Source organism: Passer montanus, unplaced genomic scaffold (assembly GCF_014805655.1).
Source record: "Passer montanus isolate IOZ18808 unplaced genomic scaffold, ASM1480565v1 scaffold8, whole genome shotgun sequence".
In the NCBI taxonomy this organism is placed as follows: Eukaryota; Metazoa; Chordata; class Aves; order Passeriformes; family Passeridae; genus Passer; species Passer montanus.
This window is the reverse complement of record NW_024373256.1, coordinates 5,790,442-5,810,435: the sequence shown is the minus strand read 5'-3', so window position 1 is coordinate 5,810,435 and position 19,994 is coordinate 5,790,442. Positions and strand designations below refer to the sequence as shown.

The 19,994-nt window shown below is 41.5% G+C and overlaps 1 protein-coding gene across 8 annotated transcripts in view; it reads right to left on the bottom strand.

Annotated features, from left to right (window-relative positions):
* Nucleotides 1-1,907: 1,907 nt before the first annotated feature.
* The window catches only part of PDGFA (platelet derived growth factor subunit A), a 36,317-nt gene continuing 18,230 nt past the window's right edge, over nucleotides 1,908-19,994 (bottom strand). Inside the window, exons 5-8 of one of the 8 annotated variants that reach the window (XR_005630199.1) lie at nucleotides 19,447-19,573; nucleotides 17,734-17,816; nucleotides 16,626-16,739; nucleotides 13,295-16,518 (exon numbers count right to left, since the gene is read on the bottom strand). Coding sequence is in view for 6 of the 8 variants with exons in the window: in XM_039732082.1 (XP_039588016.1) it covers nucleotides 11,510-11,643; nucleotides 19,447-19,573 (261 nt within the window). In the remaining 2 variants the exon portion in view is untranslated. Of the gene's footprint in view, nucleotides 3,173-3,439; nucleotides 11,116-11,469; nucleotides 11,644-13,294; nucleotides 16,519-16,625; nucleotides 16,740-17,733; nucleotides 17,817-19,446; nucleotides 19,574-19,994 lie in introns of those variants that run through there. The other 7 variants (XM_039732082.1, XM_039732084.1, XM_039732085.1 and 4 more) reach the window with 7 other exon arrangements.

Below are 19,994 nucleotides of genomic sequence, written 5' to 3'. Positions count from 1 at the left end.
GAAATAGAATAGGCTTTCCCCTTTTGTACTCCAGTTCTCAAAAAAGCTGTTGGGACAGGAACTGTGTGGGATACAGGGCTGATACCATGTGCATTACACACCTCACCATGGATTTATCACAGAAGGGCTGGCCAGGGCTTTGAAGGCAGCTGACGGCTCCCAGCTGGCCAGGAACTCACTCATGTGGCCTCTGCAGCTTCCTAATGGGAACAGGGTGGAAAACCTGGGCTCAAAGGTTGCCCAGAATGACTAAGAGAGGAAAAATCCCTCCTGCCACTCCTGTGCTAATCAAAGGGGTGGGGAGAAGAAGTTTCAATTCCTCGCTGCCAAAGAGGAAAATAAGATTAATATATATGTATATATATAGAAATTACACAGCCAATTCCTGTATTAAGGAAGAAGCCTTCATGCCATCAAAATCAGTCTTGAAATAATCTTGCTGGTGGTGTAGAGAAGCTGAGCCAGATAGCCCAAGCTCCCTTGAAATGTCTTTCAAACACATCTAATCTGTTTACTCCCGGGTTTTACTGCTGGCAGTACCTGGGACTTCGCCTCTGAGATTTCCTACAGTTTGTGATCCCAGCAGGTCAAAGTTCCCAAAGGTGGGGAGAAGAGGCAATCCCTTCCCTGCCTGTACGAAAGGTATGTGCCTTGGGGCTACTAGTTTGGAGCCAATGAATCAGGAATAAGTCACATAAAAACCGTCCAGCACTGGTGTTTACAGAGCACCTCCTCTGAGCAGACAAAGGCGTGTGTCAACAGGGAAAGTGCCGTGTAGTTTGCATGGCTCGGCGTATTTAAACAGCTTTTGCAGAGATGTGAACATGTTGCCAGGGAAGCAGGAGCCTGCACAGATAGAGGTGCCCTCCTGCTCTGTACAATGGGAAAATGGAGCTGCCCCTGCACTCCCCGCTTTTTGTTTTCATCTTTGCAGCTTAAAAATAGGCAGAAAAGGCATTTCTTCCAGAGGCTGATTAATGGCCCCTCTGCACAAACTGCATTTTGCACATATTTAAAAATCTTGAGCTAGATAACTCTTTGACCTAAAATATAATAGGTTCCTTTTTTTTTTCCCTGATAGGGTCCAACATTTGTACATTTTCATACCTTATTTTTGAAGCAGGTCCTTTCTAATGTGAAGAACAAAGTGGCCAGGCTGTGGCTCTGGATGTGTGTGCACCCCCTGAACCTGTGTGGCTGGTGGCTGCCCTGAGACATCACTAGTCCAGCTCTGGGGCTCACCAACACATCTCAGACCAAAGTGAGAGATGCCCCAGTCTGGCACCAAGAGGCCCAGAAAACGTGCCAGCACAGCTCCCATTCCCATGGGGCTGGGGTGATCAATGTCATGCCCTGCCTGTGAACCATTCCCCAGATTTTCTCTTCCCCAGAGCTCTGTGTGTGTGTGATGTGAGACCAGGTTATATTAAGCCCATTGCTGAAAGGACCAGGACGATGGCTCCCATGGGCACATAGCAACTATGCTACAGAAAGAGTGAAAAATTCAGGGAACAAGTGGCACTGTAATCCATCTTACCTACCCGGAATAGATGTATCCATGTACTGATCTCTATAAACACACCCTTTTCTCCATATGGGTGGGTATATATTTATATGCACCAGCCTCAAAATACCAGTAAGTTTTTATTAGCCCCATTTGCAGATGGGGTGATGATGACAGACAAAGTGCTTTGATCCCTCTAGGCTGCTCCTCCTTGGGAGGGGAGAGCTGGAGCCTTCTCTCCCCAGGAGAGGTAAGAGAGGGAGGTGAGTTCCCCCAAACCCCCAAGGAGCTCCTTGGTGTGGAGATCTTGCTCAGCTCTCACTTGGAATCATGCTGGCAAATAAACATGAAAGTGAAATCAGCATTGTGAGATAGTTATGCAAGAGCGGGCGGATCCCAGGACTCAGCCATTGTTCCAAAAGTTTAATTAACATTATGAAAGCTGATTAAAGGAAAATCTTTAACCTCCAGGGAAATCCCATTTTCCCTCACTTCCCATACTGCTGTAATTTTCACAATGTAAGAAGGAAAGTGTTATTTCAAGGCATGATTCATATCAGCTACAACCTGATCTTTGCCACAGTCATGTCCTGCATCTTAAATAATCACCAGCAGTGACACCAGACGGGGACACTTCTGAGACAGCATTTTTCCCCCTTTATCCCATGACCTGAATTGCCATCATAATTTCTAGACTTTGTGTCATCCTGGCATGATGACAAGTGTTCACCCACGCTCCAGAACTAAAACTTGGTTTCACAAGGACAGTGATACCTACCCAGACACAGCATCTCAGATACAAAGTGCGAGTGACACGCCACAGTCCGGCGTGGTAACAGCAGGGACTGTTTGCTTTGGTCACCACAGCAAATTCCTTTGAAGGCAGGAGTGTGGAACACCATCTCCAGTGACTCTCACCAACCTTGAGCCAACCACTTATCCTTTTTGCTCTTTTGGAATTGGGGGCAAAGGCAGTGGTACCTCTCAGGGCACTGCAAAGTCATGAATATAACCAGGCACTGGAGATGTTTAGGTCAAAATTGCTGTTGCAAATTATATTAGTGGAGAGATTTGCTTTCAGCTGCAGAGGGTCTGTGACCAAGCGGAGCCCCCTGGTATTCAGCTGTGTATGGATGGCACATTGCCTTTCTGCTCCTCCTGGACTATTTTAATTATATGGCATGGCCCATCAGAGACCTAATCCCAGGATCTAATCCTGGAGGCAACAGACAGCTGCCTGTCTGCCCTGTGTACTTGAAAAGTGCCCTTGGGGCTGCAGTGAGGGTGACACAGACGATGGAACAGGAGGACAAGCACTCAGCCCACACACAGAGAAGGCACCAGCCCTGGTCACCCCCTAGCCAGGGCACCACCAGCTCCTTGATCTGAGATGTGAGTGGCACTGGGCAGACCCCACAGCCTTGGGTCCTCCCCTGGTTAACAAGAATCTGGGTGGATGCTGCATCTACAGACTTCCAAATCTAATTAAGAACACACATGGCTCCAGTCCTTTCCGAGCATCAGGCTTATATAAATACATACACATATAAATACATGGTACAAACACAGCCTCTGGCAGCAGGAACAGTCTCGTACTCAGATCTTCAACAGCTCTTTCCATCTGTAGATCCTGCAGGTCAAAGACATTGCAGAGCTTCAGGAACCATTCTGAAAAGGGGAAAGGTTATTTTATCCCACTGTTGTCTACATGTATGTGATGCAAAATCCATTTTAATTATGATACAACAGTGTCATCCTCACTACTCTGACTCTGAAGAACAGGCACCACTTTTGTGCACACAGAGACATTAGTAAAGCAGAAGCTCTATTTCTAGGATGAAATTTCTCCTTCAAAAAGCACTAGAGGTAAACCAAATTCACGCTGTGAATACCAAATGCATGAAATTCTGACTCAATAAAAGGCAGACAGCTGTGTTTTCTGATAAAAATGTGCCTTTATTTTTTTAATTTTTCTTTTCATTACCTGGATTCTGTGTTTGTCAGAGCAACAAAAACAAAACATAGTTTCTTTGATACGCGGCAAATCTGAAAACAATCCTGCAAATAGCACAACACAAAAACTCCCACAAAAAGGGAAAGCTATAAAATTTGAGAGGCGACGAGGCTTTCAGAAGTGCCAGTTTCCCAGTGCAATGGCTGGAAGGGTGGCCTGGCCTGGCGGCAGTTCAATCATTTTGTAACGAAGGACAAATACTTTCAACATCCTGAGAAAGAGGGCGGGGGGACGGGGGGCACGACTCCCTTGCTTTCCCTCCTCCTGCTATTCTTTCTCCTCCCTCCCCCCACCCTTTGGATTTTCAATAGCTCTTTAGTGCTTCCATCAAAGGCTTTTACCATTCATCCTCCCTTCTGGTGCCTGCCTTCCACCTGTCTATCCATCACAGCCCTAACCCAGGTCCCTTTTTTTTCCCCCCCCCTTTGCTATTTTTCACGCGGTGGGATTTGTTTATAAGCTTCTGTATTACCTAAACTGCAGGGGAAGAGGCTGCTGGGAGGAAAGTGAGAAAGCAGGATTAAGGAGGAATAATTCAGCTCCATTGCATTTCCATCTGAACAGTCATAAAATGTGCAAATCCTGTTCCTGGGAATTTCATGTCAGAGGCCTTCCCTGCCACTGCTCTTCCTGTACTCCTTCTCTCTTTCCCTCTCCTGGAAAAACAAGTGTTGGGAAGGATGACTGTAACTCCACAGACCCCAAAAGCCATGACGTGTGTGCCAGCAGGGAGGAGGCTCCTACCAGCACGTGTGCAGGGAGACACTCCAGATGTGGCCATAAACTACAGACAGTGGGGTGGGAGGCTGCAGGGATTGAATCCAGCAGGACAACAGGAGTGAGCAGGGAAAGGCTGCTCAATATGACAGCTCCCAACACCCCCAGCTAATTAATGAGCCTGGGTAAAACACAAAAATAACCTCCCAGGCTTGTTGGCTCTGTAAGTAAATCGTACAGAAATATGTGATTCAGACCTCAGCAGCTTGAAGAGTTTCTACTCTCTCATTTTTAGCTCATCGCCATCACAAGGCACCAAAATAGGCACAGGCCAGCTTTCCAGACCCCAGAGACCCACCAACAATCCACCTGTCAGCAAACTGTGAGACAGAAGAAGGGCCACTGCCCTGTACAGCTCAGTGGAGATTTGTCACTGATTCAAGCAGAAGTCCTGCTGAACCTGACCAAACACTCTCAGAAGAGCAATGTTTTTAAATTTTAATTGTTAATGTTAAAAAGGAGGTGGCCCCCAACCTGTCCCCAACCCTAGTGAACCCAGAAACATTTTCTTGGTGGTACTTCATGTCATGTCTGCTGGACCTGGCAACAGCTAGCAGCTATCTTCCACATACAGACACATCCTGGAGATACTGCAGATCACCCAGCAGGTAGCACTTGTCAAAATAAGTTCCTTTGATTGACAGTTATTTATTATTTTTAAATAAAATGAGAATAGATTGAATGGGTTGCTCAGCAGCAGCTCAGTTTTTTGTTTGGCAACTTCTTGGACAGTTTGACCATACATATGACAACACAAAATAAATTTCACTTGCTCGCAGTAGCAGTTGGCTATAAATTCAGTCCATCGATAATTTATAGCTCTAGCAGCAGTGGGATATATGAAATGAGAAGCCCTTTCATCCTTAAACTGCTCTGCAGTCTGGTAGAGATGATGAAAGCCATTGTTCCTAAGGCCAGAGGAGAGCAGGAGTTCATTCAGCTGTGGTAGGAGGAGGTGTGCAAATTGGGTCCAAAGGTGAGAGGAGGCCTAGAGACAGAGCAGCCCTTGGTTCGAAGAGCAGCCAGAAAGAAATCCTTAATGATGCTCAGCCGTCTTTTGCAGGCTGGAGGTGAGCAGTATTTCCATCAACTAAATGATCTCAATCAATTCTTTGGCTTCCCTGAGGGCACTGCACCAGGACAGACTGGGATTGCTCAGCAGAGCCACTCTCAGATGTTTGTGTTCTTCCCACCCACCAGCAGCCCCAAACCTGAGCGTGTCTTTGGCACAGCAGGTGGGATCCTTAATCCTGCCGAGGGCCAGCCCCAAGCAAAGATTAGCAGAAGAATCTGTTTTCATTAAAATCCAACCTACCATCACCATCCTGCCTGATGGTTCGGTTTAAAATGCACATGTCCAGCTCTTGTAGCAGCTCTGCTTCTGCAGGGAAAGGGCAGTTCAGCAACCTGCCTCTTCACTTTCTAATGTCTCTCTTTCTTTTCATCAACAAGTAACTAAGATAGACACACTGAGGAATGTTAAATGCACCTCCTCCTGGAGAATTTTGCCAGCAAGATCAGTGGAATTGGGATTTTGCCTTTATTATGTTTCTTTTGACCGTGGAACTGGTCTGATTTTCCTCCCAGTGATTTTTTTTTTTAAACCCCACAAAACAACAAAACAGGAGAAGACATACAAATAAACACTAATACGTACAGGAAAAATACAAAACTTAGCACCATGCACTCCCCTCATTATTAGACAAAGGTTGGGAAGGGTTCACAAGTGTAAAACACTCATGTGAATTATGAGATTACTGCTCAGTTTTCTTTCAAGTCGTGGGCTGGAAACAGATGGTGGCTGTAGCATTTATGACGGCACAACATGTTACTGCAAGCCTAGCCATCTCTCTCTCTCTCCTCTCAAAAATGCAGCTGCAAGGAAAGTTGTGGAAAATCACATTAATAGTCTCTTCCACCCCACGGTTTTCCAGCCCTTCATCCCTGGCCAGCACATGGACAGAGCCATCTTGTATGCCAGCAAGAATACTCTCCTAATCCCTGTCCTGAATAGTTACCACTGACTGGCTTATTTAACAGCTAGTTAAAATGTGAGGTTTGTTAGCTTTGTAAAAAAGCCTCCAGAAAGCAAGTCCTTAAGGTCAGGGCAGATGCCATGTGATCCCAAGGGCTTCCTAAGGGAAACACTCAGAAAGAAGCCATCAGAGAGTCTTTTAGCTGTTTATTAAACATTCAGTTCAGACCCAGCAGGTTGATTTATAAAGAAGCAGAAAGACAGATATAACAATTGCAAAAGCATCTTTGTAACTCAGGAGTCCAAATTTCCCTTCCAAGCAAGAGTATAAACTTTCACAAGGGCAAAGGCCTCTGGATTTTCAGTCAGAGAGCCTTCCAGTGACCACAGGCTTAGAAGGATCTGGGGCCCTGAAGATACAAAGAGCAGCTAACCCAATATTTAAATATCTTGCCTGTACACAAGAAAAAAATGTCCATGTGTTTCAATCTTGATGAAAATGCCTTGCTGCCTAAAATATGTTCATACCTGGACTTGAACACTTGAGCTGAGCCTGAGGCACAAACCTTCCACTCTCAAGGCACCACAGAGTTCTCTGCTGACACCAGAGAACTTTTCAAACAGTACAAAACTGTTACCTGTGATTTCTGTGTGCTTTACAAATGTGAAGCAATCCTGTATCACATCGTTTCTGAGAGCATTAACTCTCTGGGATTCCAAAATCAGGATTTTAGAATTACTTCTTCACTTGAGTTAATTAAGACCCTGTCAAATAATAATTTTTCCAGACAAGTGTCACTGGTGTATTGGAGTATCCATGTTGCTATTTTCATTTTTCTGGCCTCACTACCTGGTTGGGAACATCAGCACCAACTTTATGTGTTCATTCTTAGGCACTCCACTGTGTGTCTGCCAAGCTTCCTGCACCCAGCTACACGCAGGGCAGCATTTCTGCCCTCTGGGGTGTAGAACAGGGCAACTGAAAGCAAGATAGACTTTTACCATTCCCTTTATCACTTTTCACAGCTAGACCAGGAAGTTACTGCAGAAATTCAATAGTGTACACACTTGAAACTCCGAGTAGCCTTTTGCCAGAGATAGACTCTCTCCAGGTGATATGACCATACATATCCACTGCATATCTGTCATAATTGCAAAAACCCTCAGACCTTTTCTCTAAGATAGAGAAGGTGCCATTTCATTTTTCTTTTGGAAACCTCCTCCTGCAGAATTCATTAGTATCCTATGCAACAATGTACTTCCTGTAAGTACTGAAATATAAAGTGTGTTAGAAGTTTCCACTTCTGTTTTTATCTTTTCCTGATCTAGCCTGAAAATTCTTTTGAAGTTCCTCAAAGTGTTCTTCATATATGCTTGTTTTAGGAAATACCAGATCACTATTGGCAAACTTCTCCTTAATTAAGTGAGATAAAGGAATCAAGATGATATGATCTGCTTAATTCCCCACCTTTTTAAGGTCCCATTTCAAGATTTTTTTTCCCCACTTGCCTTTGAAAAGAAACATTCTGAAGAAACTAAGGAAAGGAAGGCCCAGAGAGGGCAAGCTTAGCTCAGTGTGGCTGAGCTTACTGGTAGAAAACCACTGAATAGTTAAAGCTCTCCCTCATTCCTATGGAATAGTTTATTGAAAGGTTCTAGACCCTTCTGAAACTCAGATCTCTCTAGACAATGCTTAAGAGGAAAAGACTAAACTGCGCTGTGTTAGCACAGTGTGCTCCTCAGGGCCTCAGCCAAGTCCACTCAGATCATGCCTATGGAGCTTCAAAGAAACATCTCTCACGTCTCAAGTTCAGCTTTGCACTGTCTCTCTTGCTGAATCACAACTTAGGGTATGCAGGGAGCTAATGGGAAACATTTGCACTCACTAAGCCCAGCTGCAAGGCCCCAAAACCCGTCATCTACGCAGGCATAGCCCGACCACTCTGGAAGGGCCAGAGGCTCTTAACAAATGGGTACAAGCTGTTAGCCAAGCTCTTCTGAAGCACCTCTACAAGAAATATATCCCAGAGCAGTTAAACTTGGATTTAAAAGCAGTATTTGGGGCAATCGCTGAAGCACACAGGCTGAGCATTAACCTGCCCAACTCCTACGCAGCCTGTAGGAGTTTATCCCACTCTGAGATAAATTGCTACTGTCACTTTTGCTTTGGAAACCCCTTGTAGTCAAGGGGAATTCAGATCTTGGGCAGATTTCTGAGGAGCTTCCTGGCTCCAAGGAGTCCTCTGAGCAGAATGCTTTACAGTGGGTAAATTTGGGCCAAGAAATGTCCTCACTTCCAAGTGTGCGAGCAGAGCCCTCACCCACACTGGAAGTGCTGGAGCATCTCTCCTCCCTCTCTCTTTAGAACCAAGACAGATGCTCTGAAGCCAACAAAGGTTTCTTGAAAGTTACGTAAAAATGAATTAAAAGTGGATGTCCAAATCCCTCAGACTGTTGAAAAAATTCCATCTAGGGATATCCAGCAAGTCTGGAGGAGTCCTTCATACTTCACTGAGGTCTAAAAGTTTGAGTTCACCCCCAAAGGGAGCTGAGGCCACACAGCACTTCAGCCATAGGCCCTCTGTGAACAGAGTCTTGTGGTCAGAGAGGCTATCTTGAATTTATGTCTTCTCCCCTTGTGAGCAAACAAAACAATTTCTATGAGTAATTCTACCCACTAATTGCCAAGGAAAAGTCTGGTAAGAAATGCTCTGCATTTTTGACAGGTCAGAGGCTTCCCTAAACAAAGTTGCCGTTTTATGTTTTCTATCAGCACATGTTCACATCCGGGGTCCTCGGTGAATTCCAGCGTGGATGAGTCTCTGTGGGAAATTGCTTTTCCCTATTTTCTTGTTCTAACTGCTCCAGGAAATGAGTCTATTTTTACAACAATACTAAACAGCAAAATATGAAACCATTATCTGCTTCGTGGCAAGAGTTTCGGGTCAGTTCTCAGGTAACTGTCACCTCCAGAGAAGTCAATGGAGTTGTATCTGCTCATGCAAGGCAGAGACCTGACCAATTATGTAATTGGTTGATCAGTTACCAGAACACAGAGCTACCACAGGCCTAAGGAGTGTCTTGTTTTCATGCGTCTCAAAGTTCATCCAAGCCCTGATGCATTGATAAGTGAAGTATTCTAGTATTATGGTCTGTAAAGATGATAATTAACTGCTGAAAGATTTAAGCATGGGCCTTCTCTACAAGCATACACTTTGTTACTGAATGATCCTTATAAGTAATATCTCTTCTGGATCCTTTTTTAACCTGCCAATTAAACCAGGGTGGGATTTTCAGAAGTGTTTAAAATGCTTTTCTCCTACTTATTTGTGATTGTTTTCAAGAATTAAGATGTTTTCAAAATCCCTGGGGATTTTAAGCCCTGTAGGCTCAACTGCATCTCTGTGTGTTTCTGCTTTTTGCACACCTGATTTAATAGCTACTCTGAATTCAAAGTTGGACAGTAAACCCAGTTGCCTTCATTATGCAAGAACAAAGATAGTATATAGAGGCCAAAACACCAGGTCTGATCTGAAGATGAGTGTGTAACACTTGTCACAAGCTTGGCTCCTTATTTACTGGTTTCAGGGACTACTCCAGCCTTCACATGTGAACTTCTTTTCTGTTGAAGCACTCAAGTGTGCCTTTTTTTGGTGTATTTTATCTGAGAATTTGGGAGACATCTGGCATACACAAGTATCAGTCCAAAGAGAAATTCTTGAGTTGCTCAAAACTCAAACCAAGTCAGATTTGGTGGCCTGCTAGTTAGTCAAACATATAATTTGATTCCTCTCTACGGGAAGAAGTAACCCTGGAAAAATGTGACATGAAATCTTCAAGTGACAGAAATTCTATCACCAGGATGCTCCCAGAATTTCATCCATTGATTATGAGCTAGACTAAGAGTTAGCACTTTCTTGCCTTCAGGCTGGAAAAGAGGTACTCATGACTTTCCACCTAATTGGAAGGCTCACCAAACGCCACTCGAGACCAGCATACAGAAAACAAACTTAGAGACAATATCTAAGGAAAACAGAACCTAACCTATGACTTGTTCTTTGATTTACAACTGTGATTGTGGGCCCCACCTCACAGTCATATGCCATGGTAATAGGCAGCAGTTCAACAAGAACCAGCCCTAACTTTTCACATGTTGTAGTGATTCTGAGCTACTTCAGCACATACTTTAGCCTGATGCAGCAAGTAATTAGAATGACTAAAGGGACAGGTGGCATGCCACAACTGAAAAAAGAGTGATCGAGCCTTTGGTCTTGTTTATTCTACCTTTCTAATTCTTTTTCTTTTTTTGTTTTTAAGCCAAAAGTTGTCAAATTTCACATGAAATTTGCTCTCAATAATTTCTCCCACCTCAAATATATGTGTCTGTTATCAGTACAACTGTGAGTTTTCAAACTGTATCCTGAGGTACCCAAACAGATCATCTGAAGTGGGCTCACTGGCATTAGCAACTACAGTCCTGAATCCACACATGCCAAGAAAATATTTTCCCCAAAAATAACAAATATGTAATTCAAAATGGCAACCTCCATGGGAGCAGGAGTGGCACACTCCCAGCTGCTTTCCTAGTTGTATACACAAGTCTTGTTACTTCATCCTTGGGGTTAATTACAAAATACTTCAACACTCTGAGAGCACAAAGACCCCCAGCCCACAACTGGGATCCTGTGTCAGGAAGGCACACGCTAATTAAAAAATAAAGTATCAACTCTGCTCCATTTGCCTGAGGTCAGTGGGATGTTTGTCCAAACCTAGGAGCATGCTCAGGCACCAGTTTGAAGATGAGCAAACACAGGCATCTCTTAAAGTGTTTTTCCATGTTAGGGCCTGGGAAAAAAAATTCAGATTGAGCCCATGATAAAAACAGTTCCCCATGGAAAAGTTACCCACACCATAAAAGGAAGGAACGACACTGAACTGAAGGAGAATGAAAATTGTCTACTGAATTTTTGTAAATTCCCATAAAATCTAAGTCTTGTTCTATGTGCATAATTTTGACTGTAAGTCATGAAAGTCTGACTCCTAAAAGAAGCAGGAAATGACTGGCTCATGATAGGATAAAAGGCTGCATAATTGCATGGGCAGAAAGATGGATTTTCATCAATCACTACATTCTCTGACAATATGGCAGTGGCTTTTGATCATGTATCCAATGCACAGTAATTAGGTAAAATGACTTACCCTCAATCTTTTCAGTATTTAGCTCTAAGGGTGCAAGGATTCATTCTTGGAAAGGGAAGATGGTCGTGTGATTTAGGGCACTGGATGAGCACTCAGATCTGAGTCCTCTCCCTGGTTCTGCCACAGCCTTGCTGTATGACCTTGCACAGGCTTTTCTCCATGCCTCGGTCTCGCCTAAAATGGGATAACAATAGTTCTTTATTTCAGAGGACACAGGAATACAAACCAGCTCAAGGCTGTGCCACAGAGATGCTACAGCAAAGAGCAGCACAGAAAAGCTCAGACATGGAATAATGCCTTGCTAATAAAATGTGGGAACACAGACAGTAATTAAATTGAGTAATAAACACAAAACATAGGCTGATTTTTGAGGAATGCAACACTGATAGGCTTTGTACCTGAAATTAAAGGAAATTTAAACGGGCTTCGAATTAGTTGACCTGACTCTGAGATCTGCTAGCAGTACAAACTGTGTATTAGAAACACCAAGGAAATTACTTCATTCAAAACCTCTACGTGGTGTCTGTTTTACAGCAACCATGATTTCCAGCCCAAGTGAGCATCAGATAACTACCCAGAACATTTTCTAAGCCATAGGAGGGGCCTACAAACACAATTTCCTTCGATTTACAGTAATATATGAGCATGCAAATCTGAGGTAATTTTGAAACTTCAAAATAAAACATAAATGGGGCCACTGATCCTAATTAAACTGTCAGATGTCTGGAACACCTTCAATGCCACTATTCCAGCATCACACTGCTGCTGGAATTGGACAGCGCTTCAGCAAAGAGTCTTCAGTCATATTTTTCCAAATGCAAAGAGGAATCTTTTTCTCTAAAGCATTTGCCTTTCATATTGGGGGCCAGTTATGGGCCTGTGGGTCTGGGAGAGAGGATCTCAGGGCACATGCCTAGATAAACCAACTAATTTGGAGACCACCAGATCAAAGGCTGTTGTGACAGGCAGGAGGAAAGAAAACAGATACGAGACACATCTTAGGAAGAGAAAATAGTTTCTGAGAGACAGAAACAAGAGGGATGGGAAAGTCAGGCAGAGAAGAGCTGGAAAACAGCCCACAGCAAGGCAACATGGATCTAAGGGGGACAGGCAAGTGGAATGTTGAAGCCCATTGGAAGGAGGATGCTGCTTCGAGTAAAAAGCCTAAACCCAGAGAGCTGGAGCTACCTGGGAACCTGGGAAAGGAGCAACTGCCTGCAGTCACTGTGCACTGCTTAACAAAGCAGACCCAGGCAGGACAGAGGACGGGAGAAAAGGAAAGTAAACTGGCACACAATCCTTGGTTTCACTCAACAAAAGCATCTCAAGGTCAGATCTAGAAAGGCTAAGCACTGAATTAAATGCAATGAATTGACTAAAGAATCAGTGACCATGCACCATATTGTAATGCTGAGATTAGGTTTGGGCAGTCCTCTCTGTATGTCCTTTCTCATCAGACAAGACCTGAGAAAAAGGCATAATCAGACCAAGAAGTTCTGGATCCCTGGACAGAGGAAATGAGTGCAGGATGTAAAACAGAAAAACATTTCATCCCCAAACTGCTGCCAACAATGTGGAAGGACAAAACCAACAAGGTGTTAACGCATTGCATGGAAGTGCAACTTTTGACAACCACCACTCTCAGCTCCATTAAGCCCCCTACACACCCCCCACCCCACAAGTAACAGAGCTGTCCATCAGATATCCTGTGACTCCAATTGCTCACACCTTTCCCTGTAACATTTCCAAATGCAGCACATTAGAAGTCCAGAGGGAGTCCACCTCCAGCAGACAGCAGAAGAAGATATGACACGGCATTCACGAATGCACAGAGAACTGTTTAATTTACAGCCACAATGGTGAAACAAACCATTTCAGAGCTTGGACATTCAAAGTTAAGTCTGACACTCATTCTCATATTCACTTATTGTGCTTAAGTATTAGAGAACACAGGATTACATTAACCGTACACGACAATCTGAGATCCCTGCGGGACCGAGGAGTGGGAGGGATGAGCAAGAATGAGGGACCAGCCCCTCAAGTGGTGTAAGCTGGTACAGCTCCATTGCAGGCAACGGAGCGATGGTGATTTACACCAGCTGAGGATATGGCCCTTGAAATGTCCAACTTAACTTTGAATTAACGACTCCCGTGTCACAACCTTTAGTGTCACTGTTCCTTCTGGTTGTATCTGCCACTTTGAAGGAGAACTAATCCCACAACCCGCCACGGTCCCAAGGCTCGCGGGTGAGAGCTCAGCTGGACTACAGGAAGTGATGCTCATGTTGTGACACTATTCCTCACAAGTTAACAGCCATGGACTGCATCCTCATCTGATGTAAATTAGCTTGGGGCCATCTGAAGTCAGAAACATTTGCCAATTTATAGTAGCTGAGAATATAGCCCTGAGATTTTTGTGTTTTCTGCCGCATGCTGTACGAACACTGTGCTTGACAACAAAGACTCGTGCGTTTCATTCCTCGTAACAAAATTAACTCAAGACTACAAGTCTCAAACAAACGGCTATTGGAAAAGTCCCCATTCAGTCTTCACTCTCTCCTGGTGTGCTGAATTTGGCATAACACGTTTATTTGCTGGCACTAACAAAACCTCTCGGTTTGCTTTGTTTTCTACACTTTGCTACAAGGCCAGACTCTCTCGTGATGTAAATCAGAGCTCCAGGATACCCAGGGGAGTCACTCCCAAAGAGCTGGCCCACAAACCCAAACACAACCTTCTCATGCAAGTCCAACCACAGGACTCTTTCCAAGAGTTGTTTAGCAAACTATTCCACTTAAGTGACTTTGACATCCTTTCATACCTGCACAGTGTCTGAGTGGGTCACATAATGCTTTTCATCTACATGATTTTAATGGATATATGTTTGGTTTTTTTCTTTCATTAGATATCTTTTTGACAAAAAAAAAAAAAAAAAGGAACGGAGCAACATTATTGGCATCCCACTGAAACATAAATATATAAATTACATTTTATACACTTTTTTAAACGCAGACACATACATTCATGTGCATAACATTGTGAACAGTACACTTAGTGGAAAACAAGCACAGACAATCTTAGTTAAATGTACTTCCAGTTTTGGTGCTCAACAAATACACTGGGAAAATGATCACAAAATAGAACGGTGACTAACTCTATCTCTGCATTAGCATCTGAAGCCAATAATGCCTGTTAGCTAACATTGCTTTGTTTGGTTGAATTTGGACATAGCTACAGGAACAGGAGGGGAATGTTTGAACTATATTTAGAGAAATGGAAAGGTTAAAAATCTTGCTGTCTTTTTGTTGTTTGAAGGTTCTGCAGTTCATTCACATTTGAAGATATTTTTATTTGAGTGGAAACACTGTCTTCAAGACAAACTTTTTTGTTGTTGCAAACTAAGAAAACTCTTTCATCTCTTTGTAGATGTTTCACAAATAAAAGAATCCAGTAGTTCATTTTACATATCCAATGTAATAATCCAAATAAAACAAAGGATACATAATCCAAACTACTGGGGTGGGGCAGTGATTTTGGCCAAGTGAGTAGCCATGTCATATCTGGCACAGCCCTAAATTTCCAAAGCAGTACAGAAGGATTTATCCATGTGGCTCCCACTGCAATCTGTGGGGAACTGAACATTTAATCCTTTGGCACTTTGAAAATACAGGAGCTGATGCCAGAGTATTTTATCTGCCCTGCTATAGTTAAAATAGATTTGGATGTTATTTGGGCTATTCTACTACAAAAATATGACCACAAAATGCTTTTTTTTCTTTTTTTTCTTCTTTTTTTTTTTTTTTTTGGTTCAAGAAAACATAGCAGGCTTTCTCAGGTATATAAAACTGTTAATTTTTAGATAAAAATACAAACTTCACCTTTACAAAAACACATATTTCTGTTGAATACACATAAAGCATAACATTTTACCAAAAATAAAGAATTTTAGGTTTTGTTCAAATATTTGCAGCAAGGTAGTTCCCATGCCACCATGACATTATACAATGCAGATACAAGAATTTGTACATTTCACACAGCTCCAACATGTGAAATAAAAGTATCTGTATACTGATAAGAATGACAATTGCTAACACAATATCACTAGTAGGCAACTGGCATAAGTCTTAAAAAAAAAAAAAAAGGATTTTTGCATGGATATCCTATGATTTGTTTACGCACATCTCTCTTTTTTTTCTCTTTTTATTTTTTTTCTTTTATGTAATGCTTTAAATTACGGGGGAGGTTGGGGAACATAAACCAAGAAACGTCTAGAAAATTATGCATAGGTATACCATTTTTATTTTAATACATCTCATTAGTTTGCATCCCACTAGGAGAAATACCATAATGTTTTGTGTTCTGCTTATTGTTATACCAGTCTTTTATATGTGTTATTGGCAAATGTAGTCCAAGAGATAATAAAAAGCTAGGCAAAGAGTAAAAAGAAAACTTAATAATCACTTTATGGTGTAAAAAAAAAAATCCACTTAAGGCTCCCCAGAAGGTTTTTTTGTATAGACTTTTAAAACACCACCAAGCAAGGATGTATTGTTCTATAGTGTTTGCGTGGCATTTGATCATTTCATACATTCCTGCTTTTTTTGTGCCTGAAGTCCACCAGTGTCCATCCATCTTCATCAAGAACGCAGGCACATTTCTTGACGTAAAGCACCGTTGACTGCTCTGACAGAAATCCACTATTCACTTAGATTTTTGTCATGTTTTTTAGTTCTTTTGGTATCCTCCATTCATTCAACTGTCTTTTTTCTTTTCTGTTTCTCTTTCTTTCGTTTTTTTTCTTTTTTGGACAGGGAAGCTTCCTATTGTTTCACAGAGTGCTACAATACTTGCTTTGATGTCACATTAAACAAATGTACATTGTCTCTTTGTTCTCATTAAGTGTTCTTTTGAGCCAGTTTTTTCACACAGGAGAACAAATAAAGTATACAGTCAATAAGCACCATACATAGTAGGTTCAGGAATGTAACAAACCATGTACATCCATGTCCCAGAGAGAAGTTTTTTTTCTAGCTTATTTTCACCTTACATCTGCAGGAGAGAAAAAAGATACAATAACTCTATGATTAGAATCAAAGGTCCTGTCCTTGAAGTAGATGACTTAAAAAAAAAACTGTTCTGCATGAAGAGTCACTAACCTGGGACAAGAAGTTCTAAATGCTGTTTTGATTGAGTTTACATGCTCACTTTTAAAGTTGAATTTTAGAAAATCTTTGCTTCTATCATACTACTCCCAATAAATACCTGTTAATCTGAAACAGGATATCAAGTTTAGCATTCTTTAGAAATCATACATTGGTATAAATGAAAACTGCCACTGGGAGTTCATGTGCAAAAACAGGGGCTTGAAATTAAATTCACCATCATCCAGGCGTTAGGCACAGACACTGCAAAATCCAAATCATTCCCACTCCAAATACCAGAATCAATTGCAAGTGCTGCAGTTTACATACTTTCAAGTCATTAAGAAATGGAAATTCCATATTTAATTTGGAATGTGTGTCGCCATCATCATACATTGCTAATATATTGGCCAAAGGATTTCAGTCATTTTTGCACTTAGAGGGTGTTAGTTTTTCACTACTCTGAAAACCTCATGAATTTTGATGACTGACTATCATCATCCTACTGAGACTGAACAGACCAAAAATAAAGATCTTAATTTTCTGGTGTAAGTAACACAGGACTCTGCAACACACACAAAAAAAGGCATTTCTTAGCATCTTTCTGGTCAAGTAAGCAGATCATCAGACTGTGTCAGGTGCATGTGCAATCAACCCCAGTTCATGCCAGAACATGGGTTTGATGGCCACACAAATAATAATAATTGCTGTATGTGCACTCAATGTTTCACAGCCAAGGACTGGGAACACAATGATTTGTAACCTGGCAATTCATTCATGCATTATCACGTGATGCTTTGACCTCAGAAATCAATAATAATGAAACACAAGCAGAGGCAATGGAACTTGAGATTTCAGAAGCTGAAGTATTAGCACCCTCCAATAAAAAAGAAATAAAAAAGGCAAGAAAAGGAAGTAGCTCAAGAATGAAGATGCTGATGGTGATGTGGAGCTTAAAGGGAAAATACCAGCAGGTAGAATTATCAAAGCCAATCAAATCTAATCTCTTTGCAGCCTTGAGGTAGCAAGTGTCAAGATTTTGAACAGTGATTAAGTTGAAGTGATGATATTTGATTAAGTTTTCCAGTACTTGTGCTTAGGGTGTTCAGCATATAGGTCCTACCTGAATATCAAATAGTTCCAGTAGGTTTTATGTTGGTTTTAACTTTTTTCGTTTCCGTTTTTTACCTGATTCCCTAGGCCTTCCTGTTAACATAAGGGCAGGGCTGGTGAAAAGCCCTAAGGTAATGCATTTCGTGTAACACTGAAGTCATAAATACTCAAACCGTTTACATTTCAAAGAAATCTCATTATCCTTTGCATTAAAGTAATAACTTTATAACGTCTGATTTGACATTGAGTTTACAAAGTAATTACACAAAAGTAAAGAAATAATAAACGAAGTTGGCATTGCCCACGTCATTCCCAGGATCCATCTATAATTACTGTTACCATGCAGTACTCAACATTTGCCTTCAGCTCTGGAGTTGAGCTATTTTCAGCTCACCATCCACTTGCTGGGTGCAAGTTTTGCTCCTATCAGTAATTAAATCCTAGAAATACATATTTTTCCATGATAATTCTGCCCCAGTTTTTACACATATCAAAACCAAAAATTTTGATCTTAAAATCATAGCTGCTTAGTCTATAGCAATTAAAGACAATTTGGAACACCGAAATTGATCTAATGAAACTTTTTTTTCCAAACAGGAGACATAGGAAATGTATCAAACCATACCCACATTAAAAATAGCCATGTTATATGTGGTTTTGTCTAATAACTCCACCTAGTTTCAGCTAAACACTCAGCTCTGATTATAAACTGATGCCCAATAAAATTGCAGCAGAGGTCTAACTTTGCTTTTATAGAAATTCTAACTCCTCTGTTCTGTACATAGCAACTGAAGTTTACATTTGCTTGGACCAGGTTTATGTCTCCCTGCTGGATGGAGCCAGTACAGAAAACCCCTCCTCACCCAGCCACCTAAAATATCTATCACCTTTGGGCAGCTTTCCTCTTGTTTACCTGCTCTTCACTGACTCTTTAATTTTGGGCTGGTTCTACTGCGCCCTTAAATTCCCTGCAGAGATGCAAAACAAACTTTTATAGCTGCCTTCAACCAGCATCAGGAGAAAAGGAAATGTCCTTTTTACCATAGTGGGTTTCCTGAATAAGTGTGATGAGCTCTGCATTGATTGCACCGTAGTAAGTAGATCAGAGCCAATGATTTTAGATTAATTCAGAATGATTTTATGAAAGCCAGATTGAAAGTAATTTTTCCCCACAAATCTTTCCCCATTGTAACTCACAGGTTGTCTTGACAAGGCAAATTTAGGTTTAATGCGACAACTGACAAATTCTTGAGTATACATACGTAAGGAAACAACAGGACTGAGCAATGTTGTTTCCAAACTAACTCCTTAGCCCTGAATCCTGAATTTATTCTCAAGTACTTTACACTAATTTCATTCATATCTTCCCCAAGGTCAAGTAAATCTCAGTGTTATCCACAAAGTCAAAGAAATTAGGCAACAGAGTTCATCCACGAGCTGCAACATGACAACCTTTAACTTAGTGAAGCAAGACCTGAACACTACTGGGCATTTGCATTTATTTAAAGGCCAACCTAATGAGAAGTGATACACATTAAATTTGAAATCCAAACTCCTTGTACAGCACAAACTGGCCCTCATTTGGCATCTTCAACACAGAGAAGTAGCTGGGAGCTTCTCTACTCAGTTCACTGTAAACAACGTTTGTTTTACGTTCATTACTAATATAAAAATGAGGTCCATATGAAATCAGCATTAATGCAAAAATAAAAGGAAAACATACCAGTTTCTTCTTCTCTATAATCTGAATTAGTATTTGATGATGTACAGGTGCATTCCATATGCTCTTCTAATCTCACCAGAACTTCTTTTAATTTTGGCTTTTTTCTAACATACTCCACTTTTGCCACCTATAAAATACGATGAGGTACGTACTGAGACACATCAATCAACATGGTTACAGTTCAGAACTGAAGACAGATAACTATATACCTCTATTTTCAATGTAGCCAAACCCATACAAAATGTTAGCATACTAATCATCTTTTATCTTAATTGTGCATCGTGTAACTATTTATTGCACAGACTATTTGTTTATTCAAGTTCAGTAGTTCGAAACAATTTTCCCCCAAGAGATAAAACAATTTCCCATTCATTTTGGTTTGATGTTTTAAGCAACTTGGTTTCCACACGTATCACAATAAACTTCTATACAGATTCAAATCAGTGGTTTTTCTTGTAAACTGCCACTTTTAGCACGATCTTCTGTAAGTGTTGTTAAAGGCTGAGTGAAGGCATTAGACTGGTTTGTAACACATTTTATTATTTACA